The 27317-nt window shown below is 39.6% G+C and overlaps 1 protein-coding gene across 17 annotated transcripts in view; it reads left to right on the top strand.

Moving 5' to 3' along the window:
• macf1a (microtubule actin crosslinking factor 1a) overlaps window positions 1-27317 on the top strand; it is a 217384-nt gene that overhangs the window by 82949 nt on the left and 107118 nt on the right. For 8 of the 17 annotated variants that reach the window (XM_051670239.1, XM_051670229.1, XM_051670232.1 and 5 more), the window contains exons 1-11: window positions 17883-18968; window positions 21792-21958; window positions 22059-22171; window positions 22337-22443; window positions 22529-22648; window positions 23276-23371; window positions 23626-23753; window positions 23870-23963; window positions 24819-24973; window positions 25345-25765; window positions 26884-26961. In XM_051670239.1, coding sequence (XP_051526199.1) covers window positions 17898-18968; window positions 21792-21958; window positions 22059-22171; window positions 22337-22443; window positions 22529-22648; window positions 23276-23371; window positions 23626-23753; window positions 23870-23963; window positions 24819-24973; window positions 25345-25765; window positions 26884-26961 — 2550 coding nt within the window. In that variant the 5' untranslated portion in view covers window positions 17883-17897. Of the gene's footprint in view, window positions 1-3710; window positions 3773-8261; window positions 8352-9281; window positions 9378-10778; window positions 10857-12710; window positions 12804-17882; window positions 18969-21791; window positions 21959-22058; window positions 22172-22336; window positions 22444-22528; window positions 22649-23275; window positions 23372-23625; window positions 23754-23869; window positions 23964-24818; window positions 24974-25344; window positions 25766-26883; window positions 26962-27317 lie in introns of those variants that run through there. The other 9 variants (XM_051670241.1, XM_051670243.1, XM_051670244.1 and 6 more) reach the window with 2 other exon arrangements.

Raw genomic sequence — 27317 nt, 5'->3', positions numbered from 1 at the left:
AAACACCAATAAAGCAGTTCATATGACTTGTGCATTTTATTCAGATCCACCTGAAGACATGCGATAGCTCTGTGAATCACAAAAGGCTGTGAATTCAGGGCCAGTGCATTAGTGAATAGAGCTCCTCTGTTGACACAAACTCACGCACAGGCTAGTGATGCACTCGTGGCTATTTTTAGCCTTCACAGCGGTGCGCAATATTTGAGTGCTACTTAAGAACAGCATCGCAGATGTAGATGCTCAATAGTTCAGTTCACTAATAATATGCATTTAGAACGGCACCGGAGGTGCATTTTACCAGAAATTTAATAAGAAGCTAATTAAACTACTGTGAACTTGCCTACAAACAGACACATACAGGACTTCCTGGAGAGTTTAGAATGTCAAAATAAAAGCGTGAGGGTTTAAAAAGTGCACGATTTTTAAATATATTATATATATTACTATATTTAAAATTAAAAGTCAATAATAATAATATTAATAACAATTTATTATTATTATTATTATTATTATTATTATTGTCATCATTAGTATTTGTTTACAATTTATAACAATATTTAAGTTGAATGGTTCCAAAAAATAACAGTGAATGAAAAGTAGACTGATGTCTTACAACTAAATTGAAAAAAAAAAAGAGATCTGTATCCTTTAAAGTCCAGATGCAAGTTGAAACATTAAAAAAAAAGAAGAAAAAAGGCAAAAATAAAACACTGGTTTCTTTTCTACTGAAGTTTTGAAGACTGGAATTACTGTCAATTTTGCTGCTACATTATCCAGTATACTAGTTAATAATAAGGTGTTTCTAAATAAGCTATAGATTTATATTGAAATAATGTGTAGTTAGAGGTTTGTGTTTCTTTACATATTAAAGAGTACTCCCAATTAGTTCCACACAATAATGTAAAGATATTCTAAACTGATTATGCAAAAAAACATCACTGGTATCGGCTTGGGATCGGTATCGGCCGATACTGAGATTTCCGATATTGGAATCGGATCGGAAGAGAAAAGTGGTATCTGTGCATCCCTAATGATTAGTTAATGCTAGTTCACAATGCATTAACTAATGTTAACATGTACATCTTTTAATGTTAAAAAAGTACCTATATTTGTATGGAAATTAACAGTAACATTAACAAATGCTGTAAAAGTATTGTTCGTTATTAAACAAAGTTGACTACTTTGTTTATTAATGTTAATGTAAACAACCTTAACCTTAGAGTAACTGGTTGACATAATGCAGATATGTACATAAAACTGTTTTATGTTTGCATACAAGACTTACCCAAAATTGCTGAAATCAACTGAACACTTATTTTGCTAAATTTACTTTACAGAAAATGTTTATTATCAGTTGAAAAGGCTGTCACTGGTAACATTTCTGTTAATTGGCTGTGCGGTCAATCCTGATAATCTCAAATTAGCCAAAACACAGGCCAATTAATCAGCCTGGCTGATATGTGTATTTTTTGTGAGTATGACGTTTGGTTGTAATGTGTAAGGTATAGATTGTTTTGGTTAGTAATTACAATAGTGTATTATTCATTAGAGGGTATGGCTGTGTATGCATGTGTATTTTTAATTTGAGAGTATGATGTGTGTGCAGAGGAAGTGGGCCTTCAGTACCACATGGTTGCTTAGTATTGCTTTGTTTCCATAGCAACCACATCAACTGTAGCACTCACAGTTTGTGGTCAAATGATAGAGAGAGGAAGAGAGAGTGAAATGAACTTTCACAAAAGTTTGGAATAATGTACAAACTTTGCTGTTTTGGAAGGAAATTGGTACTTTAGTTCACCAAAGTGGCATTCAGCTGATCACAAAGTATAGTCAGGACATTACTGATGTAAAAAACAGCACCGTCACTTTTGTAAAAAGTCATTTTTGATCAAATCTAGACAGGCCCCATTTCCAGCAGCCATCACTCCAACACCTTATCCTTGAGTAATCATGCTAAATTGCTAATTTGGTACTAGAAAATCACTTTCCATTAGATCAAACACAGTTGAAAGCTGTTTGGTTCCTTAAATGAAGCTTAACATTGTCTTTGTGTTTGTTTTTGAGTCACCACAGTATGCAATAGACTGGCATGTCTTAAGGTCAATATTAGGTCAAAAATGGCAAAAAAAAGAGACAGCTTTCTCTAGAAACTCGATTTCATACAAAGGTGTACACTACAGTCTTCAAAGACAAAGAACAACTGGCTCTAACAAGGACAGAAAGAGATGTGCAAGGCCAGATGCACAACTAAACAAGAGGATAAGTACATCAGAGTCTCTAGTTTGAGAAATAGACACCACACATGTCTTCAGCTGACAGCTTCATTGAATTCTACCCGCTCAACACCAGTTTCATGTACAACAGTAAAGAGAAGACTCAGGGGTGCAGGCCTTATGGGAAGAATTTTGCAAAGAAAAAGCCACTTTTGAAACAGAAAAACAAAAAGAAAAGGTTAGAGTGGGCAAAGAAACACAGATAATTGGAAAAGAGTGTTATGGATCTTAACCCCATTGAACTTTTGTGGGATCAGCTAGACTGTAAGGTGCATGAGAAGTGCCCGTCAAGACAGCCACATCTATGGCAAGTGCTACAGGAAGTATGGGGTGAAATGTCACCTGAGTTTCTGGACAAACTGACAGCTAGAATGCCAAGGATCTGCAAAGCTGTCATTGCTGCACATGGAGGATTTTATGATGAGAACTCTTTGAAGTAGTTTAAGTAATATTTCATGTTATTAATGTCCTGACTATACATTGTGATCAGTTGAATGCCACTTTGGTGAATAAAAGTACCAATTTCTTTCCATAAGAGCAAAATCTGAACATTATTCTAAGCTTTTGGCTGCCAGTGTAAGTGCAATGTGATCAATTTCCATTCTGTGCTTCACTGCATCACAGCTCTGGCATGTCCAGACTCTGAGACAAAAAATGCATTCGACCTTAAGTTCATGTCTTAATTCAGACCAAAATAAATATTACATTTTAAATTCCTCAACATAATTCCTTTTTTGTTTTTTGTTTTTTTGTGTGTGTTTTAACCATACCAACATCCACAGCATCAGGAGTCAGATCAAAGCTGTGTTATCTCAGCTTTGATCACACTGTAGGTCTGTATACTGAATTGGAGAATTTTAAAGGCATGATATTTACACAGCCCTGTGTACACACAAGTATGAGGCAACATCAAGTCTTATATCAGCCTATGTTATCTGAGCTGGTATTCATTTATGTGTGACTTTTATCAACCTCATACATGTTATAGTAAACTGTGGAGAATGTAGGTCAGGTGAGAACTGTAATGAACCTATTAAACTGGTCTTTTTTTAAACTTCCAGCCTAGTTTCCAATTTTACCAAACCTCTCCTAAAATAGGTAATGATGTACCACCGTAACATTCTTTGCCTATCATTAAATGCGTGGATTTAATGTGTCTTTCTGTTAAGTCATGTGACAATAGGTACAATGCTTAGAAAGAATCTGCATTTGTCCTCTTTCCCTTTCTACATTTGAGAAATGCAAGCTCTTTAAAGCATGACTGGAGAGAAAGCTTGCAAATAGTACACACCAATATCATGATGCTGTGGTCTTCCTGTTGTGTTACATAATTAACCTAATCTTTTCCTCCATTCTTCTCTCCTCTTCCTCTCTCTTTCTATCCTGTTTTCTTCTCTGTCTTGCCCTCTCTCTCTCTCTCTCTCTCTCTCTTCACAGATGAACGAGACAGGGTTCAGAAGAAAACTTTCACCAAATGGGTCAACAAACATCTCATAAAGGTACAGTCCAGCACGCTGGGTTATTTGTGCTGCAATGCACAAAGATAAGGCCCACAGGCCCCTGAGCTCCAGTTCTGCTGAACACACGCTCACATATTTACACTTACACACTCAACTCAAGGACTGGCCTCTTCAGTAATGCCACAAGGCTTTCGAACTTGCAGTAGGTGTAAATCCTGCAAGTACAGTGTGTACTTTCCCTGACCTTTATTGATCTATAAATATCACAATTAGTAAAACATTTCCCATCTTTTTTTATGACTCCACAACTGAAAAGACATTTAGCATGTTGCTATGCTCCAGAACTGTATTTGTGTCTGTTAATCCTCTGTATCTCCTGCCCCACTGACCACCAGATCATGGGAGCAAAGAATGCTGGGTATTCAAAGGGCAGGGCAGATGACTAGCCACATAAGGGCCCGAGTTATTATGTTAGAGATAGTGACCTCATAACTCTAGCGGTATCACTGTAATGTAGGTCAACCATAGGGAATGAGATACAGTGCCTTTGCTCAGCACTGCTGTAATGTTAGACGCTGGAAGTAGTTACATATACTAGAGCTGTGTGACCCTTTTGGTGCCTCTTTATATCGTATAAGAGATGACAGACAGCTTTTTTCTATGTAAAAATGAAAGACTGATTCCTCTTCTGTTAGTCCTAACCACTTCAAACTTAAAATAGAAGTATTTAAATTCTGTATCACTAGCATCACCAAACGGAATTGCAAAAATAACAACAACCAAACCAAACCAAACCACCCACAATATCTTTTACTGGTCTGACAAACAAAAGTCCTGCTCCAAACTTACACTTAGTTGAGGCAGTGTTGCAGTGTTGGGTTGGGCAGGATGCTTAAACAAACAGAGCAATGTTGGGGTAGTGCCACAGGATCACAATATTTACACTTTTCAGGCACATCAACCTACAAAAGGCTTACTTATAGTTATCTCTGCTGGGATACGAGAAAGTATTTTAATATAGAAAAATACCCTGCTTTAAACGGTAAAGTTTACCATTACATGCATGTTGACACAATTTTTATTTATTTATTTTGACTAGGGATGCACCGATGTATCTGCCAATTATTGACCAAATTAAACCATCGGCATATCGGTTATTGGCAACAACAAAAAAACACAGATATGAAAAACCGATGGTTTATTTAGTAACACACTTTGTAAAAACTTTGTGAATTCTAAAATCCACAATATATAGAAGGGTTGGCCCTCCAAAGAACATGTAATATTTAATTTTTATTCGTTCTTATTTTCACGTTAATGCTGAAAAACCACCCTAAACGGATGTGACAGTTTTGAAACCTATAGGATACATGATGAGGGAAACCATCTAAAATGCTTTGAACCAGCAGACTTTGACTTCTGAGACACCGGTATGGTATCCATTAATGCTGCATGATTCATTGAATTAAGATTGAAGTCGCAACATGGCCTTGCGTCGTTAATGAACCTTAAAAGGCTGCGATTAAAATACAGTCTGCATTCAATACTTTAGTCAGCGCTGTGTGAGCAAACAGCTCACTTATAATTATTTTTTGGCTAATATTGTTTTGTTTTTTAGAGTCCTGTACAGCAGTTCACAAAATGATAGCTATACATTGTCATTTATGGGGAAAACGCTTATGTTGCTAAATTTCTCTTAAAATTTTAATAAAGATAAATACAGTTTCATTTGTAAACAACTCTGTACTTTATCAATGGTTGAACACATTTGTTGCCACCTACTGGTTAAGGTGAGATTGAGAAAAATTGTCACTAAATTTATTGTTAATAAATGGAGAACAAAAAGGAATCAGGACAGAAATGTACTGCCAATGAATAGACGGTTACAATAATAAATGATTTGTCGTTATTCAAGCGATTTCGGTTATTTTTATAACTTGATTCATGTTTATTGTAGAAAATGACAATGTTCTGAATGAATATTAGCTGGCTATCTTAAATTATGTAAAAACACAGTTTTAAAAACGAAACACCATCAATGCAACAGAGTGGAATACATTAAATGCACACATCTTATAGTGTTATTGGGGGTCAGGTCCTCCTAAGATTGAAATCCAAGAATCACTACTAATTTATACTATCCATTTGTATTTATGTTTAATTAAAAAAAAGTGCAAGTAATTTTCTGTGTTGAGGCATTTCATCATTTGACAGTTATAGAAACAACAATCTGGCTTTCCAGAGCCCTTTAAGGGTCAAAAGTTCCCATTAAATAAACAAACACATGACAAGACGCACATGAATAACCCATCTATAATGATTCTAAGGTCGTTTTAAGCTGTTCCTCCAAGGATGGGCTCGTGGACGTGCACAACAGTACTGCTGCTTGAAAAACAAATCCCCGGGGAAACACTATGTATGAAAATTTCAGATTATTTCTGGGAATCCATGATTATTTAAGTCATTCTCTCTTGTCTTTGTAGTAGCATAGCTCACATAGCTTGTCATGAGTCAGAGCCTCATTAGCAGGGACTAAGTAGGTGATGATGCTTGTTAGCGTTTGTGTTTACATATCCCTCTCCTTTTCTGGCAGGTGAACAGGTGTGTGCAGTTAGCCTTAGGCCGTGTTACACTGACTGAAAATGCTGTTTGTAGTTGTTTGTGTGCAATGACCTCATTGCAAAAATGTTGAACAGGTTTGAGTAGGTTTGTATGACATACCTGCCTACAGAAAGGATGCAAGCTCATGCGCAGATAATACAAGTGGGGCACATTTGAGTGTGGTACCTTTTACAGTTTAATACCTGAACACATGGGGATTACCCCAGTGCCCAAGTTTAACTTATTTTCTGTGTCTATGGAAACAGGGGGCATCCCATGATAATATGCCTGAGTGCAATGTTTAAATGAAAGGAGAGAGACAGAAGTGGAGAGAAATTACTAAATTGTGCTCCAGAAGTGTGTAAACATGCATGTAATAGAAACACAATACATATATTTTATTGTTCTATGTTGTTTTAATGTAATATTCAATATGGTTGGTATGTAATATGGTTGAGCCAATGTCACTATATCGGGCTGATCGGGATACTGAAATGGACAGCAATGTTTTGATATAACGCCATTCAAGGAAATCAACCTACGACTGGCTTGCAAATCAAATTGGGATTGGAAAAAATATTTTAACTTTGAAGAAATTACACACTTCTACTTTAAATATGATATTTTGGGGCATTCCAGAATTCCCTGAGCTCTAGAAAGAGAGGGAATAGAGAGGATGGATGGAGAGAACAGGACACACGGTTGTGTGAGGGTGTTCTTTTATACTCGGCAGATGGTTCCTCTCTGTGGTCCTGTGGGGTTGCCAACAGGAGGCATCTGTGTTGGCCCTGCTGTATACAGCTTAGGACCTCTGTATCCACAAACACACACACTCGCACACATACTGAGGAACAGGACTTCAAGATCCCCTGTTATTTCCTCTGCTTTGATTCTTGCCACATTGTCTTTTTACACATCCATATTTTAATGAGTGTGCTGCCCTCTACTGGTTAGATCTAGTGATTAAAGAAATAGGTCACCCAAAAATGAAAATTCTGTCATTATTTATTCACCCCAATATTGCTCCAAACCCATGTCTAAAATCTTCACATGGGTTTTGCAATTAAAGTGAATAGAGGCTGTAAAGTTCCAAAAAGTACAAAAGAATACCATGAAACCACAGTATAAGTAGATATTATATCTCGCCACTACATTTCAAGGCTTATGAAGCCATAAAATCACTTTGTTTGATGAACATAAGGAAATTTATGTTAAGCTTTGCAACTGTGATGCAGATTTGATGTCATGACGTTTAGTCACGAGTCACACAATAACCAGTGAGGTTTGATGTTATTGACATCCAACCTGCACTGTAGACACCATATTTGATTTGGGCACTGCAAACGGGAGTTGATCAGTGATTTGAAAGCAATATGTCTTTGGAGTGACATTAGGGTGAGTAAATAATGACAGAATTTTCATTTTTGTGGCATTTCACGATTAATTGCTCAAATTTAAAAAATGCAATATCAGATGAAAGTAGAGACTCTAATCTTTTGACTCAAACAGGTTTAAATGTAAAAACTTAATTAGGTATCTTACCAGATATAGTTTTGTTGGCATTTCTCCCAAAGACAAACTCCGCTGTGATCGGCACCATGTTGTTTTGTCACATAACTACTTACGAAAGTTTAGCCCTTTACTGACAGCCCAGAGTGTCCTGAACTGAGATCCATCGGATTAAATTAAATGATGCATTGCGAATAGCAAAGCCGAAATACAATGTCCACGCATGTGTACACAGGATCACATGAGGTTAAATGCAGTTTGATGTATAGAGTCAGCCTGTAAAAAGGATAGAAGATGGCAACTATAGCACAAACTCTTTTGTAACTCTAACACTCTTGCTCATAATTCACACACTGTTGTATTTACCCTCAATCCAGCCTTTTACTAAATCTTGCTCTCTCTATTTCTCTCTCCTAAGGTGAGGAAGCACATCACAGACCTGTATGAAGATCTAAGGGATGGACATAATCTCATATCTCTGCTTGAGGTGCTGTCTGGCGTCACATTGGTAAGGACCACACCACCATTACTGTAACACACACCCCTCTCACTGAGCTTCACTTACACCACCACAGACAAGTCCTACTCAACTGCAGGCTTTGCGTTATACACCAGACAGTTTGTATACAATATTAGCAATTCTCATCTGGGTAATTCATGTGGCAGAGATCTGCATTGTCTTCAGTTAAGCAATTCAGAACCACTGATAAATGACAACGGAGTCATATAGTCACATATGCAGTTGCAGGTGATCATGCAGGCTTATGTCATGAAGTGTTGTGGTGTTTAGCTGACATTGCTGAATGCAGATGCAGGTTCCGCTGCACAGGAATAGCTGAGTCAGACTTGTGCTGAAATGTGCAGTCATGACATGTACATTATGTACGTTAGTACATTATTTCTACACTCAATCTTGCCCAATGTGGAGACCATGATGGGCTGGGACACACTGACTGACAGGTGGATTTACTGAGAGAGAATGCTGACACAGCACCTGCCCTCTGCCATCTTTCTCTCAACTCTCATCTCACTCTCGTCTTGTTGTTATGATTTGCTTTTTAAAGGGATAGCTGACCAAAAAATTTAAAATTCATCATTATTTACGTACTCACCCCCATGTTCTTCCAAACCCATGTGGCTTTCATTCTTCTGTGGAACACAAAAAAGATCTTAGGCAAAAATGTTGGTCTCAGTCACCATTCACTTTCATTGCATCTTTTTCCATACAATGAAAGTGAATTGTGAAGAAATAGTCATATGGGTTTGAAAGAACATGAGGTTGAGTAAGATGTTAATTTTTTTGTTAATTTTGGTTTTGCTTCACTCTCCCCCTCCACCTTGCTAAAAAAATTTTTTAACAGTTGTTTTTTCATATTTGCCCTTCAACACTGTTTCTGTCTCCGTCCTTTCTCCACATCTCTCTCTATGATGTCATCAGCACAAGGGCGTGTCGACTCTGCGGAGAGCGTGTGTGTCACGCGCCCCGCCACTCATCTTGCTTGGTGGGGAGGATGAGGAGGATGGAGCTCAGGGAGTATGTGTGACCCCCCCCTCCCCCCACTCTACCACACACACACACACACACACACACACACACGGCCAGCTCTGTTCACTGCATGGTGTGGGCTCAAACCAAAGGACAGGTCAATTTTGTGAGTATGGAGAGGGGAATACCAAATAGGACAATGCATTATTCATGCAGTCTGTCATACATACAGTATACATATATTGTGGTTTATTAAATGTTCATGTCTGAGAGACTTCATCTTCACTCCTTCCAATGTCAGAAATTAACTTTTTGATTAAGGGGCAATATTTGACCCCTGTAAGTGATCTTCAGAGGCATTTTTTACCTTTATGAAGACAGTTTCCTTAATCATATATAATCACACAGCATGCTGTCCATTTTTTTCAGATGCTTCAATTGAATCAATGGTTCAATCTGAACAATTATGCTTTTGCCCACAAAATCAAAAAATGAAACAAAAGTAGTTTTGTTTTGTTTGATTGTATTGCTATCTGCTGTTATAGTAGCTGTCGATGTAATAAAGGTTTGGAGTTGTTTTCTTCCCATTCAGTGTTTTCAGAACTGACTTTAGTTTTTTCATGAAAAAATGCTTCATATTAGCTGCTTATTTAATCAACACTCTCCCTTGGGACAGAGAACGCATATATCCTGCAGCTACAGGTCACAATGGTGTTTGCAGAAGCACACATAATAAACCCCTAACTACTGTAGATAGGCTTAAAGAATAGAATGTAAAATCTAACATATAGATTAACAGATAAAGAAATTCCCTATGGGATAATTTTTTGCTTCCACATTTTAAATATCTGGGACATTTGTCACATTTTGTGACATATTTGCCTCGATTCCTGATTAATTTCTCACCTTGACACATTTAAGTGCTTCTTACACGTATTATCACCCTCTCACATTGAATGTTATAAAACTGACATGTTTGACCTATGTGGAGTGTCTCAGTTTGCGGTGGGATTCATCAGCTGACCCTCCCCCTCTGGCCACCTCATGAATAACCTGCACTGTTTAATTCCATGCTGTACACACTACTGTGTTTTTGGGTGCTACTGCGCATGCGTTTGCATGTAAGGGTGTGTGTGTTTGCTTTTTGGCCTCAGTAGAGAGATGTTAGAGAGCAAGAGTGTGCGGTGCAATAATTAGTTTAGCTTTGCTTTTTGAATGGTAAGCAAATGGCGACGGTTTCATGGTATGTTAACTGTTCATGTAACTCTTGAGGAGTTTTTAATTACTAATGATCCAGAGTTTTGCATCTTTTTTTCAGTGTGCTGCTTTCACTGCTTTCAGCCTGCTGCTAATGAAACAGCTCTGTTTTCTCACAGATGTCCAATTTGCCCAGATTTTTAGTTGACTCACATGCATTCTCTCTCTCTCTCTCTTTTCTGTCCTCTTTAGCCCAGGGAAAAGGGTCGCATGCGATTTCACCGACTCCAGAATGTGCAGATAGCCTTGGAATTCCTCAAGCAGAGACAGGTATGAACACCTGTATACTGTGTACACACACTTACACACAAACATATTTTTACCTTGCAAGCTAAATAAGGGCATACAATAGACTTCTATCGGTTTACCCCAAATGGAGTTTTTTTTCTTTCTTTCATAATTAACTCACCATAGCAACTCAAAGGGAATCAAATTTAGGATTTAGTTATTGAAAATCCCATGTTCATAGAGCACTATTCTAAATACTGGGGAGGACATGTCCCCTTAATATCTAGGATGGATATACGGCTCTGTACAAATGAAATGCAGATTTAGAGGTGGTGACTGAGAGATGTAAATAAACAAACAAAAAAATAACATTGGTAGGGACATCTGTGCCCTCAGATTATTGTGTTTCAAAATGCAGCATGGTAAAGTTTTTGAGATAACATATCTATCACAAGCAGTGATAGATGTTTCCTGCCCCATACAATCCTGTCCATTCCCCTCTCTGCTGTCACCCTAGCCTATGCTCCCTAAACCAGATAAACTGCCCAACAGCACCCTTCTCCCAAAACACAGCACATTGCTTCTGACAGCTGTTACCATGAGAGGACAACAAAACCAAAGCTGCCATGAAAGAGCATAAAACAACAAGTTTTTCCACTCCATCTGTCCCTAGTATCAATGTTACAAGTAGATATATTTTTATACTGCAGTAATTCAGTCATAACATGCATTCACCGACCATCTTATTAGGTACACCTGTACATCTACTTATTCATGCAATTATCTAATCAGCCAATTGTGTGGCAGCAGTGCAATGCATAAAATCATGCAAATACAGGTCAGGAGCTTCAGTTAATGTTCACATCAACCATTATAATGGGGAAAAATGTGATCTCAGTGATTTCGACCATGGCATGATTGTTAGTGCCAGACGGGCTGGTTTGAGTATTTCTGTAACTGCTGATCTCCTGGGATTTTCACACACAACAGTCTCTAGAGTATACTCAGAATGTTTAAAAAAACATCCAGTGAGCAGCAGTTCTGTGGACGGAAATGCCTTGTTGATGAGAGAGGTCAGTGGAGAATGGCCAGACTGGTTCGAGCTGACAGAAAGGCTACGGTTATTCAGATAACCACTCTGTACAATTGTAGTGAGCAGAATAGCATCTCAGAATGCACAACACTTCGAACCTTGAGGTGAATGGGCTACAACAGCAGAAGACCATGTCGGGTTCCACTTCTGTCAGCCAAGAACAGAAAGCTGAGGCTGCAGTGGGCCTAACATCTGTGTACCTCAGTAGAAGTCAAGATTCATCAGACCAGCCTATGTTTTTCCAGTCTTTAACTGTCCAGTTTTGGTAAGCCTGTGCCCACTGCAGCCTCAGCCAAAAATCATGCCTTGGTCGAAATCAATGAGATCACATTTTTGTCCTCATTCTGATGGTGGATGTGACATTAACTGAAGCTCCTGACCTGTATCTACAAGATCTTATGCATTGCACTGCTGTCACATGATTAGTTGATTAGATAATCGTATGAATAAGTAGGTGTACAGGTGTACCTAATAAAGTGGTTGGTGATTCTATATGTTTGCAAGCTAAAGTTAGCCCTGCCCCAGACTCATGCCAGTGGTTGAGCAAATGTTGCTGTGCTAGGTTGGTCGGGATGCTCAAACAAACAGCAATGCTTTGATAGTGCCACAATGTTTGCACTTTTCTGGGAAATCATCTGACAAATAGCTTACTTATAGTTGTCTCTTCAAAATCAAACTTGGGATAGGAGAAAATATTTCAACATTGAAAAAATTACACACTTCGCCTGTAAGTCATTCAAATAAATCCACTAATGACAGTCTGTTTTTTTTTTTTCTTTTTTTTTTCTTTTTTTTTTATGTAGGTCAAATTAGTGAATATACGTAATGATGACATCACAGATGGAAACCCAAAGCTGACACTGGGTCTGATTTGGACCATCATCCTTCACTTCCAGGTAAGTTCACCTTGGGTTTATTCAAAGAGATGTTAACCTCCAGCATGGCCTTTTAATATATACAGTAGTGGTCAGCACAGCATGCCAGAGTTTAAGGTGACTACTCTTAATGCCAATAGCTGATGCTTACTAGCTTTGGATGACCGCATCTGTCAGTTTGAGCAACAGAGATTTGCTGATGGCAAGAATAAGAGAACTCAAGAGGGAGAGGGGTGTGAGGATGAAGAGATAAAGATGGATAAAGATGGAGTACAGTCCTAAGTTCAGACACTCCGAATATGCTCAGGGACCAGTTTATGTGGTGTTTCAAAAGAAAATGCATGCCAGTCTGCCTATACTGTAGGATGCCAACTTGCATGCTGAGAGCAAAACGAGAATGTGCTGGAATGGGCCCTGCAGAGTGCATTTGTAAAATGATCTTATTTTCTGGACTTGTGGTTCAGGCTAGAGGAGATTGGCTGTGTGTGTCCATGTTTATTAGCTTTCAAGAGTGAAGACACTGCAGTAAGTAAGGTCTGTTCATCTTTGATGAGCTCTCTTTCATAGAACCCTGGTGACTGGAATGGATTCTGCACTGCTGGATGTTAGAACTAACATCATTGCAGTCCAGTTTACTGTATCTTAAAACATCCATTTTAGAAAAGCAATTTAAGAAGGTCTCGTCATAGTTTATTACAAGTAATGAATTTATGATCTTGTGACCATTTTTTTTGTGGCTATGATCAGAACGGGATACTTGTCTATTGTATACTGTATATGTGAAACAATATGACATAAATGTTTCAAACAGTAGTGTACTACAGTGTACGCTACATCGTAGCTTATTCAGCAAGGCGTGTCCAGTTATCACCTCAGAACAAATACATATGGTTATTTTGCATTTTTTATCTAATTTTGTTAAACATATTATAGCTTTTGGCAAAAATGTTAAGTGGGTTAACATAATAACATGATTGTATTTATTAAATAATCGTTGAAATATGTATAAATGTCATGTGCTTCAACCCTCCACTCTGATTGGAACATTTCCCAGAACTGTCCAGCAGAGGGCACAGTAATTATCGACAGAGTGGTGACATCACAAGGTGACATAGGTAGCTGGTTGCCAAGGAGATTGTGTTAACAGTGATTACAAAGCAATCAGCATGATTCAGCAGAAAAGAGTGGAGTAGCCAGAGGCAGGCCTGGTTCCAGATCAAAATCGCTGAGGGAGCTTCTGAAAATAGTGGGGTTGCTCAGTATAATGTAGAGATGTAATGTAATTATTATTATTTATTTATTTTATAAAATAATATTTAATGCTGAGAGTGTGAATGTGTATGGCTGTGTGTGTTTACCCTGTGATGGACTGGCCACCTCTCCAGGGTGTTTCTCTGCCTTTAGCCCGAGGCAGCTGGGAAAGTTTCCAGCCCTACCCGTGACCCTACATAGGACAAGCGGCTATAGAAGATGGATGGATGGCTAGTTAATGATACCAAAATGACTAAATATTTAATCCACGTATTACACTGCCTTCGTTTAATATTGTTTAAAAATATTTATTCATTTAATCTACAGTCAATTATTAAAGCTACGTTTTCAATGCACATAAATGCAGCAAGCAGTGTCTGAAGATGTTATCCACAACCACTGATCTAGAGTATGTAACAGTGTAACATCCTGTTGGCAAAGTATGGAGAATCCACTGTAGCTAAACATTGTTCGATTATCTGTGAAGTATGACTACAGAGAAACCGGATGAGAAGAGGAATAAAAAGGCTGCAAAGGAGTGGAAGTAGACCACTACAGAAAGATGTAATGTGGTCAGGGGATGAATGAGTGCACCTTTGTCATTTAACTTCCATTCAAGTTGGTCCACCTCCAAAGCTTTACAGTTATATGACACTATCTAGAATGACTTGCAGCCAAAATTACTATAGCATAGTGTAATATATCATGACTAATTTACAGAAACGTAATCTGATATAATCATCTAAGCACAGATCCACAATTAGGAGTTGGTGGTGTCTTGAATTGTTTTTGAGTCAGATAAGAGCTCACAGAACCTTTCAAAGGACATGCCAATTTAATGCTTAGTTACATTCACTTCACACAGCCAAGAGAAGCCAACAGTCCAACCTCCCCAGCCGACAATCTGGGACTCTTCCCTCTGTTTTGAAACCACATCTGTAGTTTAGGCTCACTGCAGCCTTTCAAAATCTTGTTTTGGATATCCTCATATTGACCTCATATATTTTGGACTAAAATCTGGATCCTGAAATAAAATGCCAATCAGGCTCCTGTGTCTTAGCCATTGATCTGATTGGCCATTGAAATATTATTCAGAAATGAGATGTGGTTGTGGGCTGGGCTGCAAAGTGCAGTCAGGCCAGCAGGATTATTTAGTTTTTGGCTACTGGTTGTGTGCTGAAATCATATCTTCCCAGTCTGCAGACAAATGCTGATTGCTGTGTTCAGGTTTCTGTCTGTCGGTAAACAGAAATCTATCTCCTGTCCCACTTTCAGTACAGGAGAGTCTGGATAAATTATAATTAGGCTGATTTCATAAATGTGGGCTCAAGTGGTAGATTTGTATTCAGTTAAATCAGTTTGTTGCTCCTTAATTCATCAGCTGCCCATGCAATCACATTTATGTGTGTGTTGCTTCTGGATCACATGACTAAATTCCATCACAATGCTACATGTTGTGTATGAGTTTCAATAGTAGAGGGATTTTGATATCTTCATGCCCCCACCCTCTTTGAGTTGACAAGGTCTTTCGTCTACATCCCCCTCACTTTTCACAGAAACAACTTAAACCAGTCTACAACAAATACATTCATTCTGTCTTTTTCTTTATTGATCTTTGGTCCAGATGTCTGATGGACAGGTATGTTTAATGTATAATACAGGAGTAGGACAGGCCAGCAATGACGACTCTTAAAATAACATGCATGCCTTTCCAATAAATGGGCAACAATTACTATTTCTAATTCTTTCCTTGCAGTCCTGGCTGCCAACAAGTTGAAGGCCATTGGATTGGTTTGTGTGAGTGTGTGTGTGCATTTTGAGCTCTGAGCTTACCAGGCATCAGAGAAGCAAGAGAGGGAGCGGGAGGGAGGGATGAGCACGTGGATAGAAGAGAGAGAGAGAGAGGAGGAGGGAGAGAGGGAGGAGGAAGCTAAAGCAGCAGCAGAGTATTCTGTGAGGCTGCTGCAGACGAGAGATAAAGCTCTTTTTTCTTAAGGTTCCTGCCAGCGAGAGCAGAGGAGCTACCCAGCAACTGAGAGAGGACACAGGCAACCAGCTTTTACTGGGCCCCCTGGCTTTCTATCTCACACGCAGGCCTCTTGAGCAACAGCACATTTACAGAGACACATATGCTTTCAATCTCTGGATCAGAGGATTGTCGAACCCTGCTGGCACACTTGTATGTCATACATTTAATTCGCACTCAGGTTGTGCAAAGGAGAGCACCGTATCAGTCGGATCAATTTCGCCGTGCTTGACTGAAGGATCTATGCTTTTTTCAGCACCAGGGTGACGACTTTTTCTAAGGCCAGCATTGGAGCTCCAGGTGGGGGAAGGACTCTTCTAGATTTTCCTCTTCTTTTCCTCATACAGACATGGTTCAGCCACCCAGCCCTGTCCTGTCCTGGCGGCTTACTAATTAGATTCTACAACCAGAGAAGCTGGCATCATCGGGGGCGGCTTCTTGTCAGCTATCGCTCTTTCTTTCATTCCCTCACTGCATTCCTGGGACATACACCATTTATTGGCAGTATGAGGAAGACAGGATGGTCTGAAACAACGATCACCAGATATATGTGATTGGACTATATGCTTAACCACGTCCATAACCAGCTTGGACAGTGAGGGGGATAGTGGTTATTGAATTTTGCTGACTGAAGGTGAGGTCTTCACTCACAGTAGTCTCTATCCTCTGTATTGACCCAAATATGCTAGTGTCAGTGCATTGTTTTAACTGAGCTTGTACGCCTGCGAGGTGCATACACTCATAGCCACAGGTGTAATTCCAGAGACCAAATATCACCTGACTGAGGCTATTTCTGCTGTTGTGATGATGGAAACAAAAGACATAAAGCTCTGATTGGCTGTGGCTAAATTGTAGATGAGCTACCAGAGGTTGCCTGACTCTGCACTTTTATCCATTAGCAGCTGATCTGAGGCCTGTTACACATGGCTTTATCGTAAACAACTTCCCACAGGACTCATACCACTACTACTTGGACACATTACTTCCCTATCTGATGTTAGCACTACAGAGTGCATTTATAAATAATATATACTAAATAAATCTGGAGAGGCACTTGTTTCTGAAGGTCTTACTGTACACACAAAGGAATACACGTTCAAACACATTTTTCTTCAGTTTGTGGTTTTTTTCAAGCTGTCAGTTGCCTACTCTCCTTTGGCAAACTGGCAGTGATGTGTCCTGACTCAGAGATATTGAGTGTAAGTGCATGTGATTTCACAGGACAGTCTGTGTCTGCACTGCAGTTCTGTCCTGGTTTTCACCCTAAGGATTATCAGCAGTAGGATGGTGAGTCTTGAGTATCATGTCAAATGGCCGCTATTCAACACATAGCCTGTGAAATTGGCTAGAATGGACAACCTACTCTTTACTTTGTCTTCTCTTCCTTGTAAATCAGCACTGCATCATCTTTGCATCATGAGAGAGTGAGAAAAAAAAACTTTGCCGTTGGATTTTTATATTTAATAAAGGACAGTAATCTATGTTCAGCATCATGTGCTAGAGGCTTGACAGTGACGTTTACAGCAACATTGCCTGAAAAATGAAGCAGGAGGAATGACCTCAGTCCACACCTGTAAAGCCAAAATATGCTGTCCTGGCAGAACCTGAACCAAATCCATCTCCCCACCCCACTTCTTCATGTCTTTTTTGTCTTCCCTTATGTGCTGTAATGGGTTATTCCTTTTTGTCTAGATTTTCACTCCAGATGAGTTACTCATTTCAGATGACCTCGTGCTGACTGTTCAGCTGAACTACTTTTGCACCTATAGTGGGCACCTTTTCTTCATTTCTCACCTTGTTTTTTCCCTTCTCTTTATTTCTCACTCTTTCTGTGAGATATGGGGAGCTCCCTTGGTTGCGTGAAACAACCCAGGGATGCTGGACCAGGTGGTGCTGTACCAATGTCACCCAAAAGAAAACTTCGCTTCAGGAGAAAACGCAAGGCCAAACATAATTTAAAAGGTGTTGAGGGGGAGGACAAGAGAAACCGGGTGTTTGAAGAGAAAGAGGGTAGAAGTGTTGAACTTACGGATGAGTCCACAGCAAGGGCAACTGATGAAGTTTCAACAAAACTGGGATCTGCTCAAACAGTTACTGAAACACCCACCAATGTGGTCCTGGTCCCTGGAGTGGCCCCTATATATGGAAGCACAGGGACATTGCGGGGCAGCAAGATGGCCATTCTGTCCCCAGATCCTAGCCCAGCATGGATTGGGGTGCTTCGCCCATTTGAAGTACAGGGACTGAGTGAAGAGCCCCAAGTTGAATTAGAGCAAGGCAACACAACACCTGGGGGAGGCAGAGTGTACAGGGTAAGGCAGCGAGTGCAGGGAGTATTAGAGAGACCCTGCCTTTTATGTGATGACCTGGAAGTAGAGGAAGAAGGGGAGGATGTGCATGGACCAAGTGAACTAATGTTAGATGAACCCTTGAAAATGGAGAAGAAGGGAGTGGTTCACATACGTGAGGTTGGAGGACAACTTTGTGTGGTCCGCACTGTATATCCCAGGGACTCTGGGTCACCCATCTGGCATAACAAAGAACTTGAGGTCCATTTTGAATCTCCAACTGCATCTCCTGTTACCGGAGGTGCTTTGAAAGTACAAGTGTCCACTAGTCAAGGACTACCACCCGGGAAGAAAGACACTGCCAAACCAGTAGCAGCTGCAACTCTGACAAAAAAAGTGAAAGAATTCCTATTTGACAGCTATGCTCAAATGAGTGAGGCCTTTGGCCCCCCACTACAGGACCCTCAGTCTTCAGGTTATGCTAGCGATGTTCCTCTTACTTCGCCTGAGACTGGAGGCACTGTTCAGACTGACTGGGGGAGCTCCTCTGATGTGCTTGATTCTTCTGTGCTTGAGAGTCCCATCTCCCCACAAGAGAAACAAGCTCTGCCTCCCAACCAGGTCAGACTCTTTCTCTCTGTCTGTCTAATGTTCTTTCATGTGGCTTTAGTAGCATAAAAGGGGGAGAGATAAAAGTAGACTTGGTTTGTGTGTGGATGGGTGTGTATGTTTTTTTTTTTTTTTTTGTTTTTTGTTTTTTTTACAGTTTCATTGTATTTGCTTTTATATTTGTTCAGAGCCCATTACGTATTGTGTGGCTTTTTTGCAGCCAATCAGCTGAGCGTAGAATACAGCACCTTGAGGTCCTTCCTGGCCCTTTCCCAGTAGCCTAATCAGTACTGCCCAGACCATCTTTAGCTCTCTCCCTCCCTCTCCTCCTACTTTCCTTCCCTCCATTCCTCATTATTTTTCTTTCCTAACACCACCCACTCTATTCCCTGTCAATCCTGATGCTCTGTACTAGAGTGGAGCTGCCTGGCTCTGCCAAAATATCATCACTGGTAATGCTCACCGACACACTGTGAGCTGTTCATCTCTCTCTCTCTCTCTCTCTCTCTCTCTCTCTCTCTCTCTCTCTCTCTCTCTGTCAATGAGAGATTGATGAATGTCTGTGTCTCTGTTGCCTACCCTCCCTTACTTGGTGCTCCACCTGCACACTAATAAGTGATGTTTGGTGGAGGTTGTTGGAGAGAGAGGGATTTCATGGCCTTGTTAGCTACTCCAGCCCTGTGCTAGCAGCACTCTATATTAGATGCGTAATCCTATGTTTGCTCAATCAAGGACTGTGCTTGTGATGTCCACCTGGTCGGGCTGGTTATTATGCTACCAGTGTACCAGGAATGCTTCATCAATGTAGAAACTAAGGCCAGCATGCACGCCCAGAAATACACATTAAAACATTAAATGGTTGCGTGTAATGCATTGCAAGTTCAGTGATCACTTTCAGTAGAGCAGAACTGTGTTCTGTGGAGTTGAGCACAGTATGTGCTGGCTGCACTCATGTTGTCATGACTATGTTTCCCCACATATGAATAAAGATGATTTGTTATTTGTTGTATCAGGCCTCCAGCAAACTTCCTCAGGGGAAATGTTTGCTGCCTTCATTTTTGCCTCTCTCTTTCTTTCTCTCAATTAGTCTGTTTGTCTATATTTTTTGTTTTTGTTTAGTTTTTTTTATCAGATATCATCTTTATTTTCTTACCCCATATCATCCTTAAATGCCCTTTTACAGCACATGCTCATTGTATAATTATTCTCTACTACCCCACAGACCACACTGCTTAAGCTTTCCGTCTACTATTTCTTATAACCACACTACTTAAACATCCATGTTGGCGCGTGTGTTCATCTGCTGGTAACATACTCTGTGTTAAACTGTGATTTAATGAGACTATTTGAGGGTTGCAGGTTGCAGCTAATCAAAGGTATGCCTGACTTGACCTTATTATAAGGTAAATTCCAGTGATACCATTGTGTCACAGCATTTTTTCCACTGTATTTGACACACACAGGATGTCGGTAAACCCAGGCTTACTGGACTGTCTGGGTTGACTCAGTGGTTTTGAGACTGGTTTGACTCATTGGTCTTGCCTGGACAACATGTTTGACGGTGATATAAAAAGACAATGTTTGGGTGCATTTTTATGGCTGAGGGCCAGGTTGATTTGACTAGCCTGTCTGACCTCTCCTTATAATCATCTTTAGAGTAAGAGGCTCAGGCAATGCTAGTTGTTGTTCTGTTTCTGCATGTCACTAAATTTGACCATGCTAATCTTGGGCCGTGTTGGCTTTGTGCAGATCAGTGATTTACTCTTTAAGTCTGTCTGTTGTCTCAACACTGTTTGAATTTATGCCGGGTTTTAAAGTGTTGTCTGCTAGCTCCAGAAAAAGAAGACAGGGTTGTGAAGAGCAGTGTATGAGAGGAATGACAAAGGAATACAAATTAGAGCCTAGCACAGACAGATACTGCAGATACTGCCTCTCTTTGTCAAGAGGAAAAGTATAAAAAAGAGATAAGTGAAAGGATGAGCATGATCTGTCGGGGGTCAAATGTTTATGTAGACAGAGGCAGGTAAAGATTATAAAATAACAAAAATTTTTGTTTAGGGACAACAGAGAGAAAGATGGACGAGGGGCAAAGTGCTAAGAGAAATGAAAGGAAGAAGAAACATGGAGTTACAGCTAGGAGAAAAGGAGGGGGTATTAAATGGAAACACATCTAATGAACTGGACAGGCTGTATCAGGGCTAATGGAACTTGAGAGCTATTTCATTTCCATGCAAATAGCCCATAAAAGTATTTAACATTTATAAGAAAGACATTTGCATCTTTGTATGCTTTGACGATTAGCTTAAATTCCTTGAAATATCTGGCACAATGATCTCCTGGCTTGATTAAAGACCCCACGAATTCAAAATGAGAGATGTGGCTTTTAGTCCATGTTTTTTTAGCTTAGAAGTCATCTGCAGTATATGCTAGTGTATTACTATAAGCTGACAAAAATAAACTTTTAGGACATACACATTTGAAAGTCTTCCTCTTTTAGGAAAATGTACCAAAAATATTGCTGACTCATGTTGCTTCAGGGGCACATTTTTGTCTCTCTAGAATGCCCCCTCCCAATAATATAACATGCCAGCGACTAGCAATAGCAAGTAAGAAATCATGTTTGTTTTTGTTTTTCTGGCCAGTTATGCAAGTGTTTGATATGTCCCACACCAATTTATTTATTCTAATATTTCTAAAGGAAATATTTGAAAACATAGGGTTTCATAGAGTCTTTAAAAATGTAGATACAATGTCTGCAATAATACAATTTGCATTTCGCACTTAAATTTAAATTCCATTTGATTTCATTTGATACAATGTTTTACTCTTTACCAGATCTCAGAGATCTATGTGAGCGGTGAGTCAGGTGACCTCACAGCAAAAGAGAAACTGTTAATATGGAGTCAACAGGCCACAGAGGGCTACCCCGGTCTCCGCTGTGTCAATTTCTCCTCAAACTGGAGCGATGGACGCTTGTTCAACGCCATTTTGCACAGATACAGGTACTGTACACTCACACATAGACACATTTAAGTATAATGAGAGCTTCCTTTAAAAGATGCATGCACAAATACTGGCATCAGCACATTATTTTTATTTTAGGCCAGACCTGATTGACATGGAAGTGATTGCGCAACAAAGTAACCATGAGAACCTGGAACAGGCCTTTGAGATTGCTGAGTCATTAGGTGTAACGCGACTTCTAGACGCTGAAGGTAACATTAGTGTCTTATATGTCTTTGGTTCTTAATCATTCAGCATGTCTGATTTATAATTTGTTAACCTTCAAACTCAAGGCCTCTCAATTTATTTCCTCCACCTAATGTTCTTTGTTCATCATTCGTTATTTTCCATTTCTTTATCCTCTTTCTCTACGTTAGATGTGGATGTTCCATCGCCAGATGAGAAGTCTGTCATCACATATGTCTCCTCCATCTACGATGCTTTCCCAAAAATCCCAGAGGGTGGAGAAGGCATTGCAGCTCATGTATGGTCCCTTCACTGCACTTTCTGACATTCTTTCATGTAATCTCTCTCTTTTGACTTTCTCACATGTGGTTTCTGTTTTTCAGGAGGTTGACCAGCGATGGGCAGAATATCAGTCTGGCTTCTCTTCTCTGCTGCAGTGGACCAGACAACACACAGCCCTCATGGCCAATAGGAGCTTCTCCCACAATCCTGTGGAACTCAAGGTAGAAAACATACAAGGATGGGGAGAGAGATGAGTAAGAGAGCAGAAATTAATGCAGAAGGGATGTGTAGAGACAGTGGTTGACAGTGGCAGCTCTTTTGTGATGGTGGTACTGTTGCCAGGACTGAGAAATGCTCAGGGGGCCAAATAGTGTTCCACACAGGAGAACACTTGCAATTGATTTCTATAGAATTTGACATTAGCATGTTGCTAAGCTTATAAATGAAGCATATAATAAATAGCACACAGAAATATTAGATAAAATAATGAATTTTTTTATGGACAAAATACAGTACTGAATGAAATAAAAGATTATTTACAATTAACATTTCTCTCGCCACGTCCACCATCTTGGATTTTTTTTCTCCCATCATGATGCATTGTTGGATTGCCTACTCTGTTAAAATATATGTGATGCTGCCTCAGAATGCCGCTAAAACTATATCATAGAAGACAGAAAAAGTATGATTTTTGGAACAACCTTTGCATCTGAAGTGCCTTAAAATGCTGCCGGTTTTGGAACATAGAAAATGTGACAGAACATGTATGAATATCAAGGATTTACTCCATTAATCACCATATAATGTGTTCATACTTTGCTGTTTACCAAAGATCCTCTCTTCTCTAGGCACTTTATAATGAATATGTACACTTCAAAGAAACAGAGATCCCTGCCAAGGAAAGAGAGAAAAGCCACACTGAGCACCTTTACAAGCTTCTGGAGGTGAGAGAGAAACTGTTACGAAGACAGAACGACAGGGAGAGATTGAGGTTGACCTTGATTCTGCAGCTAAATGAAGGCTATACTGTTCACAAGAAGCACAGTGGAACTGCAAATTAACAGATTCAGGCTAATATAGAGCATGACGCTACTATGTAGGAGGGTTGGAAAAATGAAAGTATAAAGGGAACACATACACACACTGAAACTTTTTCTTTTCATGTTTAAAAAGATTTATTTTTATGGATGTTGTTTAGGCGTGGATAGAGTTTGGGCGCATTAAGCTGCCCCAAGGGCTACACCCTAATGACCTAGAGGAGGAATGGGGAAAACTGATCCTGGAAATGTTGGAAAGAGAGAAAGCACTGAGGCCTGCTATGGAGAGGTTAGTGACTCGACACCCAGAAAGAGAAGATGCGTGCATTTTAGACACTTCAGTATTTTCAGTAATACAGCGCTGTATATCTATATGTAAGCTTGTGAATATGGATGTTTGGTTAGGTTGGAGTTACTCCTACAGATGGCCAATAAGATCCAGAACATGGCTCTAGACTGTGAGGAGAAACTCACGTTGGCGAAGAACACTCTGCAGGCTGTAAGTACTGTAGATACTCTTCCCTCTGTGAGAACTGCCACATGCTGTAAGCTCTGTTTCAAGACCTAGGGAGCTGCCTAGATGGCCTTTTAAGGCAGCATCCTAACTGAAATGGAACCTTAAGTGATTTGGAGCATACACAACTTTGTATGGACAGTAACTCCGACTGTCACACAAGAAGTGCTCATGAGAACCACACAGCAGACTCAGTTCGCAATTAATTTCAGAGTCTGAAGTCAGAATGTTGCTAAGCTATCAACACGATACTTTAGTAAGCATAGCAATACATAGCTTCAGTGTTACATCTAAGCTGTGCAGCTGCGCACTTCTGATGTTGCTCCTGCGCAGACGAAAAAAACATCTGTGCAGACTCAAGTGTGTGGGAAAACTTAGAGATTTTCCTTAATCAGAGCTAAATGCATGCTCCATGTTTCAATATGAATGTAAATTTTTTCCGGTATGTAGTATGTAACACAAAATCTTGTGTGTAAATAATGTAGAAATACGTATTATTGAGTCGTGAAACCACATATACACATAACTGCATTTACCGTGAGGCGCAAGCGCTATTCGTGAATGAGTAAATGTGGCTGCGCGCCCAACAGTTAAATGTGCTTCATGGTTAATGCCCGTTCTGCGAGTGATTAACATAAACAGTCGATTATGTCTTATGTGAATGCAAACAGGTGCAAAAAAATAAGGTATGTGTCAAAATATCAGATCTGTGCATAAGACTTTGCAGTGTAAAAGTATTAATGCAGCCTAATATGTCTGCAGCTATATATTATGTGTTAATATTGTATAAACAGATGTTTTACTAATTGAAGTTCATTCAATCTTCCTGTTTTACTTCAGGACATGTCTCAGTTAGAGAATGGGCAGCCAGTGCGATGTGAAAATGAATTGGGAATGTATCTTCAGGACTGTGAGACTCTGGTCAAACAGCTTCACCTTGAACTGCAAGTCCTCCGAAATGAAAAGTACTACCAAGTGGAGCAGCTGGCTTTCAGGTAATAGAGAGGAAAGAAAAAAGTGAGGGTGAAACTGGGCCAGAGAAAGGGATAAGAGGCAGAGAATGTGTATCACTATGTTCAGAAAAGCATACCACTTTTACTATTTCTGCAGTTTCCATATATTGCAGAACTAGTATTATATACAGTAGTATGGTAGTATGCTATTTCAGACATAGCTTATGACGTCCTTTTCTGACAGTAGGATGTGAAGATTGAGAAATAAAAGAAGAGGGTAGAGATTGTTAGTAATTTAAAAAAAAAATCTGTGCATGCTTGTTTATCATAACTTTTTGTATTCTGCCTGTTTATGAGTATTGATGTATTTATTTTGTATTCAACAGTCCAAATGGTTAATCTCTGTCTTGTAGGGTATCATGTTTGCAGGAGGAGCTGGTCTCCCTGCGCCTACAGTGCGCCAATGTGTACCGGAAGGGCCATTTCTCCATAGGTGGTCTGCTGGGAGAACATGTCAGTCAGAAGGGGTCTACAGGCAGTCTGGCCACATTAGGTGCACAGACATTGCTGGGGGCAGTGGGTGCTGTGGCATCCCTGCTAAGACGGCCTATGTCTCGCGCAGACCTGGTTGCCCTGTCATCCTCAGAGGATGAGGGCAGCCTACGCTTCATTTATGAACTTCTGGGATGGGTGGAGGAGATGCAGGACCTACTGGAGCGGGCCGAGTGGGGTTCAGACCTGCCGTCTGTAGAACAGCATCTGCAGGACCATCACCTCATTCACACAGCTGTGGAGGATCTTCTGAATAGCCTTAAAGAGTCTCAAAACTATGAGGTACATGAAGCCACATCTAGATGTTAATGGACACAAAAGTATCAAATAATTACAACCGATTTTTAGCAACACAACTAGGCTGTAGAATTTTCATCATACAATAAAAAAGTTTGGATATCTCAATTAATTGTTTGATATCAAACAAACATTTACCTAGCCTCAGAATAAACAAAACAAGGGATCATTGCACTATGAATAAAGTGCCTTTTTGTTCAGCTGGTGGCCATTTTGATGATGCTATTTTTTATGTACACTACTGGTCAAAAGTTTAGGGTCACTTACTCATTCTTTATTATTATTATTTTTCACATCTAAGGATAATAGTCATCAAAACTATGGAATAACAGAAATGGAACTATGGGAATTATGTTGTGACTAAACAAAATCCCAAATAAATCAAAACTGTGTTATATTTTAGCATCTTCAAAGTAGTCACCCTTTGCCTAGAATTTGCAGAAATGTACTCTTGACATTTTCTCAACCAACTTCTTGAGGTATCACCCTGGGATGCTTTTTAAACAGTATTGAAGGAGTTCCCATCTATGTTGGGCACTTATTGACTGCTTTTCTTTATTATTCGGTCCAAGTCATCCATTTCAAAAACTTTTTTACAAATAAAATTTTAGTTTTGTAATGAAATAAATTAATATGGTGGCACAATTATATTTTTCTCTACAAAACTAGTTTCAAACATTCAAGCATACGCCTTCAGATTAAAAGATTTTTAAGATCATGAGAAACATTTCAGTCAAGTGACCCCAAACTTTTGAACGGCAGTGTAGATAAAATATCTAAAAACACAGCTCCTTTCTACTCAAATTGAGAACGACCAAAATCTCCAAAACTTTCAGTAATGTATTTCAAATCCACAATACAATCTGACAACATTGGTATCATAAATTGGGCTTCTTTATCTTAAATTACGCTAGAAGACTATATTTTTCTGTCTGGTCCAGCTAATGTGCATGTGCCTAAACAAACAGTAAACAAAATGGTGATGCCTCTATTGTATGATTTATGACACAACAATACGGGCTTGGTGTGAGTAGGCTATATGCTAATGCCGCACACCTTGTCACTAGCAACTTTTATTTATTCCCATTTTCTCTCTTCCCCAGTCAAGGGTCTCGCCTAATTTATGTAGCAGTTACTCTGAAACTTTATCCAAGTTGGAGAACCAGTATTGCAAACTGTTGGTGAGTTTTTCTGTTTTCGTGTTATAGTAAGCAGACATATGTGAGTGTATTTAAGTTCATTAGCTTCTGTATTATGGATACTACTGTTCCCTTATCTCATTAGGGTGTGAGAGAGTGTGGCTTCTTACCAAAGAACAAATACTTGAGTGTGACATGCATAAGAGTGCTGGACAACACCTGCTCCTCATTACACAATCTCACACACACACACACACACACACACACACACACACACACACACACTCAGTCCTTGTTTCCTTAATTTAACCAAATCAGTTCTCCATAAAGACAAGCAATTCTTCAAAGGACTTGAAAGGCCAATTCGCCAAGAGTTCTTACCACGGGGAAAGCATCAG

Source organism: Myxocyprinus asiaticus, chromosome 34 (assembly GCF_019703515.2).
Source record: "Myxocyprinus asiaticus isolate MX2 ecotype Aquarium Trade chromosome 34, UBuf_Myxa_2, whole genome shotgun sequence".
In the NCBI taxonomy this organism is placed as follows: Eukaryota; Metazoa; Chordata; class Actinopteri; order Cypriniformes; family Catostomidae; genus Myxocyprinus; species Myxocyprinus asiaticus.
The sequence above is the reverse complement of the archived record's forward strand: the minus strand, read 5'-3'. Positions and strand labels throughout refer to the sequence as shown.